This window comes from Malus sylvestris, chromosome 1 (assembly GCF_916048215.2).
Source record: "Malus sylvestris chromosome 1, drMalSylv7.2, whole genome shotgun sequence".
Classification (NCBI taxonomy): Eukaryota; Viridiplantae; Streptophyta; class Magnoliopsida; order Rosales; family Rosaceae; genus Malus; species Malus sylvestris.
Window position 1 is genome coordinate 25,965,725 of NC_062260.1, and position 15,255 is coordinate 25,980,979.

The 15,255-nt window shown below is 40.6% G+C and overlaps 5 protein-coding genes and 1 pseudogene across 10 annotated transcripts in view; 4 read left to right on the forward strand and 2 right to left on the reverse strand.

The window, feature by feature from the left end:
* The window catches only part of LOC126627258 (disease resistance protein RPM1-like), a 47,980-nt gene that overhangs the window by 18,193 nt on the left and 14,532 nt on the right, over window positions 1-15,255 (forward strand). The window contains exon 2 of one of the 5 annotated variants that reach the window (XM_050296740.1): window positions 11,913-12,086. The exons of 2 other annotated variants lie outside the window; for them this stretch is intronic. In XM_050296740.1, coding sequence (XP_050152697.1) covers window positions 11,913-12,086 — 174 coding nt within the window. Of the gene's footprint in view, window positions 1-10,613; window positions 12,087-15,255 lie in introns of those variants that run through there. 2 more of the 5 variants (XM_050296736.1, XM_050296732.1) reach the window with 2 other exon arrangements.
* LOC126627510 (probable aminotransferase ACS12) overlaps window positions 1-15,255 on the reverse strand; it is a 36,018-nt gene that overhangs the window by 3,158 nt on the left and 17,605 nt on the right. Inside the window, exon 3 of one of the 2 annotated variants that reach the window (XM_050297110.1) lies at window positions 7,352-7,520. The exons of the other annotated variant lie outside the window; for it this stretch is intronic. Within the exon in view, the coding sequence (XP_050153067.1) occupies window positions 7,455-7,520 (66 nt within the window). The 3' untranslated portion in view covers window positions 7,352-7,454. Of the gene's footprint in view, window positions 1-7,351; window positions 7,521-15,255 lie in introns of those variants that run through there. 2 annotated transcript variants of the gene reach the window in all.
* LOC126627312 (disease resistance protein RPM1-like) overlaps window positions 1-15,255 on the forward strand; it is a 111,978-nt gene that overhangs the window by 3,073 nt on the left and 93,650 nt on the right. Inside the window, exon 2 of the mRNA XM_050296771.1 lies at window positions 12,229-13,460. Coding sequence (XP_050152728.1) covers window positions 12,229-13,460 — 1,232 coding nt within the window. The remainder of the gene's footprint in view (window positions 1-12,228; window positions 13,461-15,255) is intronic.
* Window positions 498-15,255, forward strand: part of LOC126627503 (uncharacterized) — a 31,359-nt pseudogene continuing 16,601 nt past the window's right edge.
* Window positions 743-7,442, forward strand: LOC126627494 (uncharacterized). Its single transcript, XM_050297074.1, has 4 exons — window positions 743-1,195; window positions 6,719-6,874; window positions 7,053-7,215; window positions 7,356-7,442. The coding sequence occupies exons 1-4, from the start codon at window positions 1,003-1,005 to the stop codon at window positions 7,414-7,416; spliced, it is 573 nt and encodes a 190-aa protein (XP_050153031.1). The 5' UTR covers window positions 743-1,002; the 3' UTR covers window positions 7,417-7,442.
* Window positions 7,473-8,489, reverse strand: LOC126627470 (probable aminotransferase ACS12). The gene is made up of 2 exons (XM_050297036.1): window positions 7,852-8,489; window positions 7,473-7,762 (listed from the first exon to the last, which is right to left on the reverse strand). The coding sequence occupies exons 1-2, from the start codon at window positions 8,464-8,466 to the stop codon at window positions 7,622-7,624; spliced, it is 756 nt and encodes a 251-aa protein (XP_050152993.1). The 5' UTR covers window positions 8,467-8,489; the 3' UTR covers window positions 7,473-7,621.

Here is a 15,255-nt window from a genome sequence, read left to right on the forward strand (position 1 = left end):
TGACTGGGAGGGGCTCTTTCTCTTCTGTTTTCTTTGTGTCGTCCAATCGTATTCCTAGCATTTTCCTTGTAATTTTATTGGTGGTTGCAATAAAAATATCCTATCCAATTGATTTTCTCTAGGAAAATGATAAACCGTATGCTCCTTTTAACCTCACTTTGATAATTGAAGTTAAAATATTAAATTTTTACTATTTTTGATCTTACCAATTCTTTACTATTTTATATTCTTTATATTAATTTGTAATCTCTAACATATTTTGTTAATCAAAGGGTAGATTTTGTGGATTATAGAAATTTCATGAATCATGATTGTTTTTTTTTATTTGCCAAAAAATTCATGAATCATGATTGAGCATTCTCCTTTTGTATGTCACACATATTGATCCAGCCACATATTTTTTGTATGCACAATAATGAAAATGTGTTAAGCGTTTAACGGTGTAAATTCAAACTCCGTCGATAACTAACGTAACAAAATTTATCGACAGACAAAAAAAATAAAAATTAGGTACAAGATGTAAAGGTGAGGGCCCACAAATGCAAGCGTTGGGGATAGCGGAGTGGATCCCACGATTTCAAAATTATGGACAGGAGGAACATTTCTCTCAAACTTGGGCGCTAAAAAAAGTCGTCGTCGTTTTTCCTTTTCTGGCTGAGTTTGCCTTCTTAAACCAACCCGACATTCTCGGCCCAAACAAATGTTCAAACCTTTCCGTTACTTCCCTTCACAAATTTCCAATTAGGGTTTCACATTAACCTTGATCAGAACTTCTACGTACATATATATACATATATATATTTATATATAATCTCTCTCTCCCTCTGTTTCTGAATTTTGATTTCCCGGGAAGGTTTCAAACCCGATCGTTTCTTCGAAAGTCTCTGAAAGCTTTTCGACAAAACAAAAATCCAAAATCTTTGTGATATCAAAAAGGAAATAAATTTCAAAACGCGCATGGAATTGGCTGGTTCATTTGCCTGAAAGTTGGTTCAGATAGAGATGGAGGGAGGGGCGAGAGAGATGGACGAAGAATTGCTGGAGTTCGCGAGGGAGGCTTTCGAGGGGGATGAAATTGACATGGACTACGAATTGATGCGCCAAAGGTTCTACGATTTCACTAGGCCGGAATCCTATTGGGAGGCGGAGGAGGCGGAGGAATGGTTCCGGTTCGCCGGAGGCTATCACCCCACGCGTAAGCGATTTCCAGAACATTTGTTTGTTGGTTTCTTATCATTGATAGACATATATTGTGTGGCTGAGATACTGCCACTTGTATGCAGATTAGAGAGTTAGTTAGAAAGTTAGTTAGGTAGTTTGTTTAGAATATTGAAAAGGGTATAAATACTGATGTATGTGGGATTGCTTAGTAAGTAAGAAAAGTAATATACTGGAAGTGTTTGGTTTCTACTTCTCTCTCTAAATTGCTTGAATCTCTTCTTCTTCTCACTATATTTCTGTAGTTTAATATGGTATCACTCGCCATTAGAGCTTGATCAGCTTTTTCGATCCGAGTCTTCCGCAGCTCCAACACTTCGTCTTCCTCTGAATTCTTGCTTCTTGTACGCATTTCTTGATTGCTTTGACTTCGTCTTCTCTGCTTTCTAGGGTTTATTGTTTCTGGGTGCTCTGCAACTACGATCTGGTTGCGTCTTCGTCTTCTTCTAATATTGCACTCCAGGTGTTTGATCCATTGTTTCAGTGAGTTTCGGCAACGATGGTAACAGCTTCTCAACTTCAGCTTCTACAATCTCCGATCACTGCTCTAGTTTCGTCGATTTCTACATCTGTGAATGTGAAGTTGGATGATTCGAATTATCTCACTTGGCATTTTCAAATGCAATTACTGCTTGAGAGTAATGGAATTCTAGGGTTTGTCGACGGCACGCATCCCTGTCCTCCTCGACATTCCTCACCATCTGGAGATTCTGGTGTTAATTCCTCAAATTCAACAACTTCTTCTGCTAGTGATGAGTATTTGATTTGGATAATGCATGATAAAGCCCTGATGCAGTTACTGACTGCTTCTTTGAGTCCAATGGCTCTGTCGTGTGCTATTGGTAGTACAAGCTCTCGGGATCTCTGGATTCGATTGCAAGAACAATTCTCCACAGTCTCCAAGACTAGCATATTTCAGATGAAGTCTAATCTTCAAACCATTAAAAAGGGATCTGATTCTGTTGCTCAATATTTACAGAAAATCAAAGAGGCCAGAGATTATCTTTCAGCTGCTGGGGTGTATTTTGTTGATGAAGATATTGTCATTCTTGCGTTGAATGGTTTGCCACCAGAGTATAATACATTCAGAACAGTAATAAGGGGACGTGAGAATGTTATATCTCTGAAGGAGTTTAGGACACAATTACTTGCTGAAGAAGCTATTCTGGAATCCACTGTTAATGCACCTTTTATGACTGCAATGGTTGCTCATAATTTACCTCCGAGAGCACCTACTCAATCCAATTTTGTGGCTGGTGGTTTCAAGCAGTTCAATGCTCCCAAAAACAAGGGGAAGGGCCGGTTTCATCAAAATAACAGGACTTTTTCATCCAAGCCGTATCTTCCTACTCAAACTCATGTTCTCCAAAATCCAAGTCCTGGTGTTCTTGGTTCTTTTCCTCATCAGCAGCACTCCCCTCCTTCTGCTCCACATCTCCTCTTATGTCAACTTTGCAATTGTGGTGGTCATTCTGCGCCTTTCTGTCCATCCAATTCTTCTGCGAAATCCCGATGTCAGATTTGTGGCAGGTTTAATCACAGTACATGGTTCTGTTTTTACAATGACAAGGGTCCCAACTATATTGGTGCTGGCAATGGTTCTTATCCACAACCAGGGCATCCATATTCTCAGCAGGCTTCTTATTCACAGCAAGGGTATTCATCACAGTTTCCTGCTCCACAACAAATTCAGTCTCAGGCACCAATGCAGGCTTTTCATACTATGGTGCCACAACCCTCTCCTCCAGCAGCATCTTCATCTCCTTCCCAAGTTTGGATCACTGATTTCGGGGCAACGAATCATATGACTGCTGATCTTTCCAATCTGTCTCTAGCTTCACCCTATCCCACTAATGAAGTCATACAAACTGCCAATGGTGAAGGTTTGCCTGTATCTCACATTGGTAGTACTGTTATAAAACCATCTCTCCATCCTATAAAATTGAATTCTGTGTTATATGTTCCCAAATTAACACAGAATCTTCTATCTGTCCATCGCATATGTTTGGATAATAATTGTTGGCTTATCTTTGATGCCTTCTGTTTTTGGATCCAGGACAAGGCCACAGGGAGGGTACTCTATAAAGGATTGTGCAGTAATGGACTCTACCCACTCTCATCTCTAGCCAATGTGTCACCTGCTGGTTCTCAAAGCATTGCTTCAAATAAAGCCCTCCTTGGTCAGTTGGTTACTTCTACTACCTGGCACAATAGATTAGGACATCCATCTAATTCAGTTGTCTCTCTTATGTTGCATAAGTCTAAAGTTGCTTTTGCAAAAGACCCAAATCCTGTTCTGTGTCCTAGTTGTCTTGAGGGTAAATTCTGTAAACTTCCATTTGCATTAAGTGTCAATAAATCTGTAACTCCTTTTGATGTAGTGCATAGTGATCTTTGGGGTCCTGCACCTTGTAAATCTGTGGATGGATATCGGTACTATGTCACCTTCATTGATGAATGTACCCGGTATTCCTGGATTTTCCCATTGATGAATAAATCCGATCTTTGTGCCACTTTTATTGCTTTTCATGCTTATGTTCTCACTCAATTCTCTGCAAACATTAAAATTTTGCAAAGTGATGGTGGTGGTGAGTACATTAGCAAGTCACTTCAATCTTTTCTTCTCCAAAAGGGCATTTCTCATCAAAAATCCTGTCCTTATACCCCTGAACAAAATGGGATGGCTGAACGTAAACACAGACACGTTATTGAAACCACAATTACTTTGTTGCAAACAGCTAAACTGCCTTCCCAGTTTTGGTCCTTTGCATGTCAAACTGCCATTTATCTCATTAATAGAATGCCTACTCCCATTCTCCATAACCAGTCTCCTTTTGAAGCCTTATATGGTGCTGTTCCAGTGATTCATCACTTGCGAACGTTTGGTTGTGCTTGTTATCATTTCTTAAGACCTTACAATGCTACCAAACTTCAAGCTAAGACTACAAAATGTGTGTTTTTGGGATATGCATCCAAATTCAAGGGCTTCATTTGTTTTGCAGTTTCTACACATAAATTCTTTGTGTCTAGACATGTGGTATTTAGTGAACATGAGTTTCCTTATAATGACTTGTTGTCCCGAGCCACCACACCACAATCTCCTACTTCTGTTCACATTACTGACCTGTCATCTCTTCCTGTCGTCCCCTCACAGCCTATAGTCACTATACCCTCCTCTCATACTCCTATTTCTCTTAAGTCTCCATTACATTCCCCTTCTGCTCCCGGGTCTTCATCCTTCTCACCAACCACGTCTCAGTTTCTTGACCCACCACCCTCTCATCAGTCCATTACTGGTGCAGTTTCACCCACTGATCACAACCCTGTGGTACTTGAACATAGTCCTGTTACACTACAAGTGGTTCCTTCCATTCCCTCCTTGAATATACACCCTATGCAGACTAGGAGTAAGAGTGGTATCAGCAAAAAGAAGGTTCTTTTGTCTGCTCTTGCTACTTCCATGGATGCTGATTTGTCTATGTGTGAACCCAAAACATACAAATCTGCTCTCAAGAGTCCTGTGTGGTTTCAAGCAATGAAGGAAGAGATCAGTGCTTTGCATACTCAAGGAACATGGAGTTTAGTTCCTTTACCTGCAAACAAGAATTTAGTAGGGTGTAAATGGATTTTCAAACTCAAGAGACATTCAGATGGTTCAATTGCACGCCATAAAGCTCGATTGGTTGCCAAGGGATTTAGTCAAGAACCTGGGCTGGATTACAGTGAGACCTTTAGTCCAGTTGTTAAACCCACCACAGTGAGGATTGTTTTAGCACTTGCTGCTCACTTTAATTGGTCACTTCGGCAACTAGATGTCAAGAATGCGTTTCTCCATGGCATCTTACAGGAGGAGGTGTATATGGATCAGCCACCTGGCTTTGAGGATCCCCAGAATCCTACTTTGGTATGTCAATTGCATAAGTCCCTATATGGCTTAAAACAGGCCCCGAGGGCATGGAATGACAGGTTTACTTCTTTTCTGCCTAAGTTGGGCTTCCATAACACCTATTCTGATTCCTCCTTATTTGTGAAACCTGTTGGTGCCAATATTGTGATCTTATTGCTATATGTCGATGATATTATCATCACAGGAAGTGCAATCACTGAGATTCAGCAGGTCATTGATGCTTTAACTTCTGAATTTGACATCAAGGACTTAGGTCCTCTTCACTACTTCCTTGGCATTCAGATTTCCAAGACTGCCAAGGGGTTATTTTTGTCCCAACAGAAATATGTACAGGATCTCCTTGTCAAAACAGAAATGCTTGACTCCAAGCCTTGTGACACACCCTGCTTACCTTCTACCAGGTTACTCAAGGATAATGGTGACCCTTATCCTAATCCTACTTTATATAGGAGTGTGGTGGGTGCTCTTCAATATCTAACGTTCACACGCCCTGATATAGCTTTCTCTGTGCATCAAGTCTGTCAGTTTATGCAGTATCCCATGGTCTCTCATTTCACTGCAGTTAAAAGGATCCTTCGGTATTTGAAGGGCACTATGTCCTGTGGCATTACCTATTCTCAAGGGGACTTGGCACTATCTGCATTTAGTGATGCCGATTGGGCTGGAGATCCCAATGATCGGCGATCTACAACAGGGTCTGTGGTGTTCCTCGGGCATAATCCTATCTCATGGTCCTCTAAGAAACAGCAGACAGTGTCCCGATCTTCGACTGAGGCAGAGTATCGTGCTTTATCCTCCACTGCAGCAGAACTTGATTGGATTCAACAAATCCTTGCTTTTCTGCATTTTCCGATGTCTGCTCCTCCTGTTTTATACTGTGACAACCTTTCTGCTATAGCCTTGTCTTTCAATCCTGTCCAACATCAACGGACCAAACACATTGAAATTGATGTGCATTTTGTTCGAGAGCGGGTTTCTCAGAACAAGCTTGTGGTGCAGTTTGTGTCCTCCAAGGAGCAGTTTGCTGATATCTTGACCAAAGGCCTCAGTTCTTCATTGTTCCTTTTTCATTGTAACAATCTCATGTTAGGATCATCCAAACATGAGCTTGAGGGAGGATGATAGACATATATTGTGTGGCTGAGATACTGCCACTTGTATGCAGATTAGAGAGTTAGTTAGAAAGTTAGTTAGGTAGTTTGTTTAGAATATTGAAAAGGGTATAAATACTGATGTATGTGGGATTGCTTAGTAAGTAAGAAAAGTAATATACTGGAAGTGTTTGGTTTCTACTTCTCTCTCTAAATTGCTTGAATCTCTTCTTCTTCTCACTATATTTCTGTAGTTTAATAATCATGTCCCAAAAACAATGAATTTTGGATCATCTCCTATGATTACCACATTAATTAATGATCGTTTTCTGCTAATAAATTTCAACATCTACATGTTTAGTTCATGCATTTTAAATATGTTACGTTGTTTTATATGAACAGATTAGAGATTAATTGAATTATAAATAATGTAATTTGATTAGATTAATTTGTTACCACTAACTTTGTATTTTCTTTGTTTAATTTGTTTCAAATCCTTTAGCCTTCCTTGAAAAATTGTTGAATTGGCAAAAAGAGAATCATCCAGTACCTGTAAAAACCTCTGCGGAATCGAAAGATGTTGAAGTTACTAGATGCAGTACCTTGAAAAATTGCATGGAAACGGAGATCTCTGCATTCGTAGACGATAATGACAAAGGTACATTCGGCCTCATCGACTCATGTCTTATTAGATTTTCGACGCAATGTGATAGTTCGTTGTAAAATTACCGCACTTGGAAAATTTTATGTCTGTTATCTGAATCGACTTTGCCTGAATTAGTACATGAAGTTGTATCTCACTGTTATGTTTTATGTTCATGTTTCGACATGATTAGAGTTTTCTAATCACATGGCTCAAGACACTCTGAAAACCAAACTGAAGTCCTCGGGTAAGTCACCACATCTATTAAGGAGTTCAACGTTAATGAAATTCACGGCGAGTCAGTTGGCCAAGCAAAATCAGCACCGAGAGGTTCACTCCAATCGGTTATTAAGGAGGTGCTGTTATTTTTCTCTGATGTTTCTGTTGTCATTAATGTATGTTTTGTTCTAATTGTTTGGTGGTCTAGTTTTCTAACTTGTCCCATTTTCCGACTCTTGATTACAGAGTTGCGAAAAAGCTCGAGAAACTCGATGAGAAATCACAGAATTCTCCGCCACCTACGATGGGCTGCGAAAATTCGAAGCAATGTAGCATAGCACTTTGCAAATTCGGTAGTGCTATCACACGTGCATTCTTACTTCTCACTAACCCCTCTCAATTTTTCGGCCATTGGAAAAATAAGTGTGTAAATAACACTATCCTACAAATTACGCAACCGAAACTATAACAGAAGAGCGATTATAACGTATTAAAGTACCATCTCACTAAATTATCCAACAATGTTTCAGAGATTAGGAACAATCATACTACTTTCAGCTCAGTCATTCCATCAAACGGCTGGTTCGCTGCAATTCCACTTATGCTCAAATCACTACCGTCCGTTCCTACCATCGATTCCATCAAATTCTCCGAAACCCATTTCTCAATCAAATCCAAACACAGCTGCAACCACACCCAGAAAATTAAAAAGTCGAACTTTACAAAACTCCACTCCGAAAACATAAATTACACAAAACCCAACAAAATCTCACCCTGTTCTCGGACAATCCGACTTGAATAACCCCATCCGGATTATCCACCCTCTCGTACGGGTCCTCCGAAGCCCTATCCAACCCGATATAGTACGGCGAGTCATTGGGCTTCGCAATCCAGCTCGCCCGGGAGGACATCCGGACCCGGCCCATGGACCCGCGGGTGGACAAGCTGGACCGCGACAGCGTTCTGGGGAGCTCCGCCAGGTTGGAGGAGGACTGGGAGGGGGAAGGTGGATCGGGTTTGGAGGGTCGGCGTCGTTTGAGGTAGAGCTGGAGGCAGTAATAGAGAGCACATGGGATTAGAGAGCCGAGGATGAGGCCGCCTCTGCCTTGGACGACGCCTTGGAGTGGCACAATCAGTCTCATCGCGGTGACTCCGGTGGGCTTGTTTCGGGTTGGGTCGGAGTCGGGTTGGCCGTCCAGGTCTCGAGCTGCAGTGGGAGGGTTTCGGGTTGGCCGTTGGTTGGCGTGGAGGGATTGAGTGAGATTCGAGAGCCCTGCGAGGGAAGTGTGTGTTTTGCAGTTTCGCTTCCAGAAACTTTTGGTCTGGTTATGATTGGCACCTGCCACTTTCCATCTTTGCATCTTTTGTTGGTGGCGTGCAAACACCATCGTCGTATAATAACAAAAAAACGATTTCATTCTTTTTGGGGCTAAAGATGTAATTTTGAATCAAATGCTTTTCTTATTATATTTTTTTATACCGTAACCGTTATCTAATAAAGATAAGATACATATGTGTGTGGACCTTATTTTTATTAGAGAAATTGAGAATTTTTACTGTGCTCAAAACAATAGTTGTACCATATGTCCTGGTGCAAATACTAAATATTATTCTGTGTTTCGAGCACATTAAAAAATCTCTCGGATCACATTATTAATAAGCTCTTCAATTCAAGTTTTCCTTTCTCGGCATCGATAATATACCAATGAATCCACTCATATATATATATATATATATATATTTATGTATGTATCTTCCCAAGTAGAGGGTATATATATATGTGTGTGTATCCTCCCAAGTATACCAGCACTCCTTAAATTATTGAACATTGAATCAGAACAACTCTGCAATATGATGGATTACACATGTCAATGGTTGAGACAAACGCTGGCTCATCACATCACTTTCATAGATTAGAGGCAGATTTTCAGCCCTCCTATTTGGATCCCCTTCTCATTCCATTCTATTTTATGTTGTCACGATTAAGCCACGGCAATATGAATATAAAACAAAAAGCAATATGAATATAAAATGTTGACGTAACTTAACTGTGATCACACAAATAAAAGGGAATGAGAAGGGTACCCAAACAGGAGGGCAGGCAACCTGCCTCCTCATAGATTCGGTCTCCTTGCAATCTAGAAAGCCATCTGCAACCTAAGCAGAAATATTCCACCACAATTTATTCGTGCTCTCTGTTGATAGGGCGTTTAGAGCAGTTGCCAAGTTGGATTTCAAATCTTCAACACCTCGTCATATTGGGTATTTGTTGGTCAAGGTTGAGAGATTCCCCACTAAAAGCCCTTCAAAATCTACCTAATCTGTTGGAGCTATTTTTGAAAATCAATGCATATGATGGTGTGCAGCTGCATCTTGAGGAAGGAGGATTTCAGAAGCTGAGGCATCTGGAACTCAAGGACATGGAGGGACAAAATTCATTGATCATAGACAATGGGGTTATGCCTCTTCTCCAAGAGTTTCACATTGGACCTTCCCCACAACTGAAGGAGGTGCCCTCTGGCATCCACCATCTCCGAAAGCTGAGATATCTTGTTTTCTTTGACATGCCAAAGGAGTTTGAACGACATATGGATCCAAATAATGGACTGCAACATTGGATTGTTGAACATATACAAGATGTCCGCTTTAGTTACAAGTTCGGACCAAGATGGGGGTGTATACGAAACTCATGCCCGACGTGATTCCAAATTTTCTTTTTGGTAGAAGATTCCAACTTGTGAAACCAAGCATGGGAATGGAATGGTCTCTTTTTGTACAGTTTTTGGTTAGAGAGGTTTAGGGGTTGTTAAGAGTTGGTTGTTAGCTCTGATATCCTAGTTTCTCTTGCAGGTTGACTGGGAGTGGCTCTTTCTCTTCTGTTTTCTTTGTGTCGTCGAGTCTAGTGATATTTCTAGCATTTTCCTTATAAACTGTTTTTTTTATTTATAAAAATTGAAAAATAAAAAGGTATCTTCTTCTCAAATTCAGAATGTTCAAGTGACCTAATAAAATTTCATTGAACTTTAGGCGAATGAATCAAGTTTTTACTAGAGATAAGTGTTGATCTACAATGGCTATTTATTCAAAAAGTTTTTTAGTAGTTTAAAATCATCAAACTAACTTTTTTTTTTAATGTGTTAAAATTGGTTACCTGTAGATAATGAGTTCTTAACATGTGATTCAATACCGACCCAATTAGTTAAGGTGTAGATTTGAAATCTATTATTTTCGTACCATTTCGAATCGAATTAACAGATCGTATAAGAAATTGTCAGATCTAACTTAAATTTGAAAGGCTTGATGACCGTTGGCAGGCCTACCAAATATAAAATGGTTGTTGTTTGTTTGTTAATTTATAAAAACTTAAAAAGAGAGTTGGGTAGGTATCGTAATGACGCAAAGCCAGAGGCAACCACCTCTCTAATTCGAGTTTTCCTTTCTTACTGTACCAACACGAGCAAATTAATCCCCTCGTATATCATCGCAACTCCACGGTATATAATATAGCAACACTCCTTAAATTATTGAAAATTGAATCAGAACAAGTCCGCAATATGATATGATGGATTACCAAAGTCAATGGATGAACCAAACGCTGCCTTATCACATCGCTTTCGTATTTTCAATCTCCTTGCAATCCAGAAAGTCCTCTGTAACCTAACCAGAAATATTCCACACGGAAGTATTCATATAGAGATTTTTCTCCATCAATTATAGATACTGTCTGCCAGAAAAGGCAGGATACAAAATGGCAGAATCAGTTGTATGCTTTGTGATCGATAAGTTAATTTCACTACTCATCACCACAGAAGCGAAACTTTCAAGAGACGTGCGTGCTGAAGTTGGTTTTCTCAGAGATGAACTTGAAAGCATCCGATCATTCCTCAAGGATGCAGACGCTAAAGCAGCAGCAGCAGCAGCAGAAGGAGACATGGTGACTGACAGTGCCAAAACCTGGGTCAAGCAAGTAAGGGAAGCAGCTTTTTACATTGAAGATGTCATCGATGAGTATTTGCTTCGTGTCACAAGGCACCATCAAGACCGCGGATTCGTTCGCTTTCTCCACAAAGTTGTTTGGTTTCTGAAGAAAATGAAACCACAGGATGAGATAGCCTCAAAAATAGAGGGCATGAGAGCATTGGTTAGTGAAATCAAGGCTAGACATGAAAGATATGGACTTAGTTCAATTGATCAGCAAGGTCAAAGCAGTGAAGAAATTGTTGTTTCGTGGCATGACCCTCGAATGGCTTCCCTTTTCATCGAGGAAGCTGAAGTTGTTGGTGTGGAATCTGCCAGAGACGAGCTGATTAGTTGGTTGGTAGGAAAAGCATCAAGAGGCGCATACCGTGAAGTAATATCAGTGGTTGGCATGGGAGGACTTGGCAAGACCACTCTCGCCAAGAAAGTCTATGACAACGAAAGGGTGATCGAACACTTCGATTGCCATGCTTGGATTACAGTGTCTCAGACGTACAAGGTGGAGGATCTTCTGAGGCAGATGGTAATGCAATTCTACAAGGCCAGGAAGGAATATACCCCGGAGGGCATTGACACAATGGAAAAAGAATCTTTAATTAGGAAATCAAGAGAATTACTGCAGCAAAAGAGGTACGTGATTGTGTTTGATGATGTATGGAAAGTAGAATTTTGGGAGGCGATAGAACATGCTTTGCTGGATAATAAAGGGGGAAGAATAGTGATCACCACGAGGATTAAAGATGTTGCTGATTTTTGCAAAAAGTCTTCTTATGTTCATGTTTACCGTTTGCAACCTCTGCCTCCAAACAAGGCATGGGAATTGTTTTGTAGAAGGGCATTTCAATACGAATTGGAGGGGAACTGCCCTGCAGATTTGAAAGATTTGTCTCTTGAATTCGTTAGAAAGTGCGAAGGATTGCCTTTGGCAATTGTTTCCATAGGTGGTCTGCTGTCAACAAAAGTTAAAGTTGTGTCTGAATGGCAGAAGTTATACGATAGCTTAAGTTCAGAGTTAGAAAGCAATCCCCACCTTACAAGCCTCACAAGAATTCTATCCTTCAGCTATCATCATCTACCGTATCACCTCAAATCATGTGTCTTATACTTTGGCATCTTTCCCGAGGACCACTCAATTAGTTGCGTGAGACTAGCTCGGTTGTGGATCGCTGAAGGCTTTGTGAAACCGAAGAGAGGCAAGACACTAGAAGAGGTTGCAGAGGAATACTTGACTGAACTGATACATAAAAGCCTAGTGCAAGTGTCACAGGTTTGGATCGATGGGAAAGCTAGAAGCTGTCGAGTCCATGATCTGATGCGCGAAGTGCTCCTTAGAAAAGCGGTGGATTCAAATTTCTGTCATGTGTTATCAGAAAATGAGTCAACATTAAAGCCAATAACTCGACGCCTCTTGATAGACAGCACGCCCCATGGTGCCTTGGGAATAATTGAACAATCTCGCATTCGTTCTTTATTTACTTTCAACCAAGAACAATGGCCCGAGTCTTTTCTCAGTACACTGAGTGGAAACTTTAAACTTATGAAAATATTGGATTTTGCAGATGCTCCCCTGAATCATCTTCCGAAGTATGTGGGGGATTTGCATCTCTTGAAGTACTTAAGCCTAAGGAATACAAAGGTGAAGTTGCTTCCAGAGTCCATATGTAATCTGCAAAACTTAGAAACCCTGGATTTAAAACAGTCTCTGGTATATGAAATACCAGCCAAGATCAATAAGCTTCTAAGGTTGCGACATCTTTTGGCCCATTATACTGACTCCAGCATAGATTTCAGCATGATCAGTTACGAACGAGGAGTGAAAATTCACGATGATATTGGATGCTTACAAGCTTTGCAAGAGTTATACCATGTGGAAACAAATCACGGCGGAATCAACCTAATTAAAGCATTGGAAAAGTTGAGGCAGCTGCGCAAGTTGGGCCTGAAAAACTTGAAACATGAATATGGACGAGCTCTATGTGCTTCCGTTGAAAAGATGAACCACCTTGAATCTCTAGAAGTAAGCACAATAAATGAAGATGAAGTCCTCGACCTACAATCCATTTCAACTCCACCCAAATCTATTCGGTTTCTCTACTTGAAGGGGCCTCTAGAGAAGTTGCCAAGTTGGATTCCAAAGCTTCAACAACTCGTTAAGTTACGAATTTTTTGGTCAAGGTTGACAGATGCCCCACTGAAAGCCCTTCAAAACCTTCCTAATTTGGTAGAGCTTGGGTTCTCATACAATGCATATGATGGTGTGCAACTGCATTTTGAGGGAGGCTTTAAGGAACTCAGGGTGTTGAAACTCAAGCACTTGCCCAGACTAAACTCATTGATCATAGACAATGGGGCTATGCCTCTTCTCCGAGAGCTACAAATTGGGCCTTCCCCACAACTGAAGGAGGTGCCCTCTGGCATCCAGCACCTCAGAAATCTAAGCTTTCTTAGATTTGTTGACATGCCAAAAGAGTTCCGACGACATATGGATCCAAATAATGGCCAACATTATTGGATTGTCGAACATATACAAGATGTTCTTTTTAGTTACAAGTTGGGACCAAGATGCTGTTGTGCTAGGATAGCACCAAACCCTTGTGGAACCAACTCAAGCTAACCCACAGGAAATATATCAAATAAAATGCAAGAACAAAATATTAAAGACACCAAGATTTTAACGAGGTTCCTCAACAGTCAGTGTAACTGGAGTACGTCCTCGGAGCAGTAGGAGCTCACCCAAGAATCCACTATCAACCAAATGGGAGTTTACAAAGTGTTGGCAATCTCACAACCCAAATAACCCAATAACTCACACTCTAAAGAAACAAATAGAGAAAGAAATATAGTGATTAATTTCTTCTCTATACAAAGCTCAAAGCTATTACAACAATAACACTTTGATGGAGTGAGAATTATCCAATGAAAGGAACAACAACCCCTTCTCTGAAAATGGTACTGTAGCAGTACCTTCTTTCTCTCCCTCTCTTCTCTTCGGCTCTCTCAATTTTCTGCACTCTATTTTCTTCTCTTCTATCCCACTCTTACTTCTCATTACAACCAAAACTTATTATTCAAAACCTCAACCGTGACTTCCCATGGACCAAGACAAAAAACCTTTTCCCTATTTTCCTCCCCAAAACAAGGAAAGGTGTTGTCCACCTTTGGTTTGTTTAATCTAAAGTATATGGCCACTTGGCCACATAATCCAACAATCTCCACCTTGGCCAAGTTCCGAAAACGCCATGATAAGCCAACCAACACAATTAGCACACAACATCACTCCCAAACACTAGCAAGAGAACAACTCATGCTGAGCCAAATGCTCCAAAACTCCTACTACTCAACGCCTTCTTTATATAGGCAAAATGTGAGCCAAGTTCAAACAGTGAACAAACTTGGCTACACCAACAACCTTAGTCAACATATCAGCGGGGTTGTCTTTAGTTGGAATCTTCTGGAGAATGATTTCCCCTTCACCAACAATTTCACGAACAAAGTGATAACGCACATCTATGTGCTTGGTCCTCGCATGATGAACCTGATACTTAGCCAAATAAATGGCACTCTGACTATCACAATGTACCTCCACCTGCTTCTGATCAACCCCCAAATCTCTAATAAGCCCATGTATCCAAATGGCCTCCTTTATAGTTTCAGCAACTGCCATATATTCAGCCTCTGTAGTAGACAAGGCAACAGACGACTGCAAAATGGACCTCCAACAAACTGGCCCTTTAGCCATAGTAAACACATAGCCTGTAATAGACTTCCTTCCATCCAGATCACCTGCATAATCTGAATCAACATAACCAACTGCAAAATGACCAATACCATGGAGATACCTCAATATCCACTTAGCTGCTTGCCAATGCTCTTTACCTGGATTATGCATATATCGACTCACCATGCCAACTGCATGAGCAATATCCGGTCTAGAGCATACCATTGCATACATCAAACTACCAACCAAATTTGCATATGGTATATTTTTCATTTGCAGTTTCTCTTTATCGGTTTTAGGACATTGTAGAGAACTCAATTTAAAATGAGGAGCCAAAGGGGTACTAACCGGTTTGGTTGAATCATGAACTCCAAACTTCCGAATCAACTTCTCAAGGTATTGTTTTTGATTCAAACTGACGAAACCCTTTGCTCTATCTCTAGTGATCTCCATGCCAAGGATCTTCTTCGCTTCACCAAGA

What these genes read in the sequence shown, in the direction of transcription:
- LOC126627470 (XM_050297036.1), bottom strand. Translation starts at nt 8,466, where the DNA reads ATGGTGTTTGCACGCCACCAACAAAAGATGCAAAGATGGAAAGTGGCA. An exon ending in TCGGATTGTCCGAGAACAGG is followed by an intron (nt 7,763 to 7,851) that starts GTGAGATTTTGT and finishes GTGTGGTTGCAG; the next exon opens with CTGTGTTTGGATTTGATTGA.
- LOC126627494 (XM_050297074.1), top strand. Translation starts at nt 1,003, where the DNA reads ATGGAGGGAGGGGCGAGAGAGATGGACGAAGAATTGCTGGAGTTCGCG. An exon ending in CGTAGACGATAATGACAAAG is followed by an intron (nt 6,875 to 7,052) that starts GTACATTCGGCC and finishes CGACATGATTAG; the next exon opens with AGTTTTCTAATCACATGGCT. An exon ending in TCCAATCGGTTATTAAGGAG is followed by an intron (nt 7,216 to 7,355) that starts GTGCTGTTATTT and finishes AAACTCGATGAG; the next exon opens with AAATCACAGAATTCTCCGCC.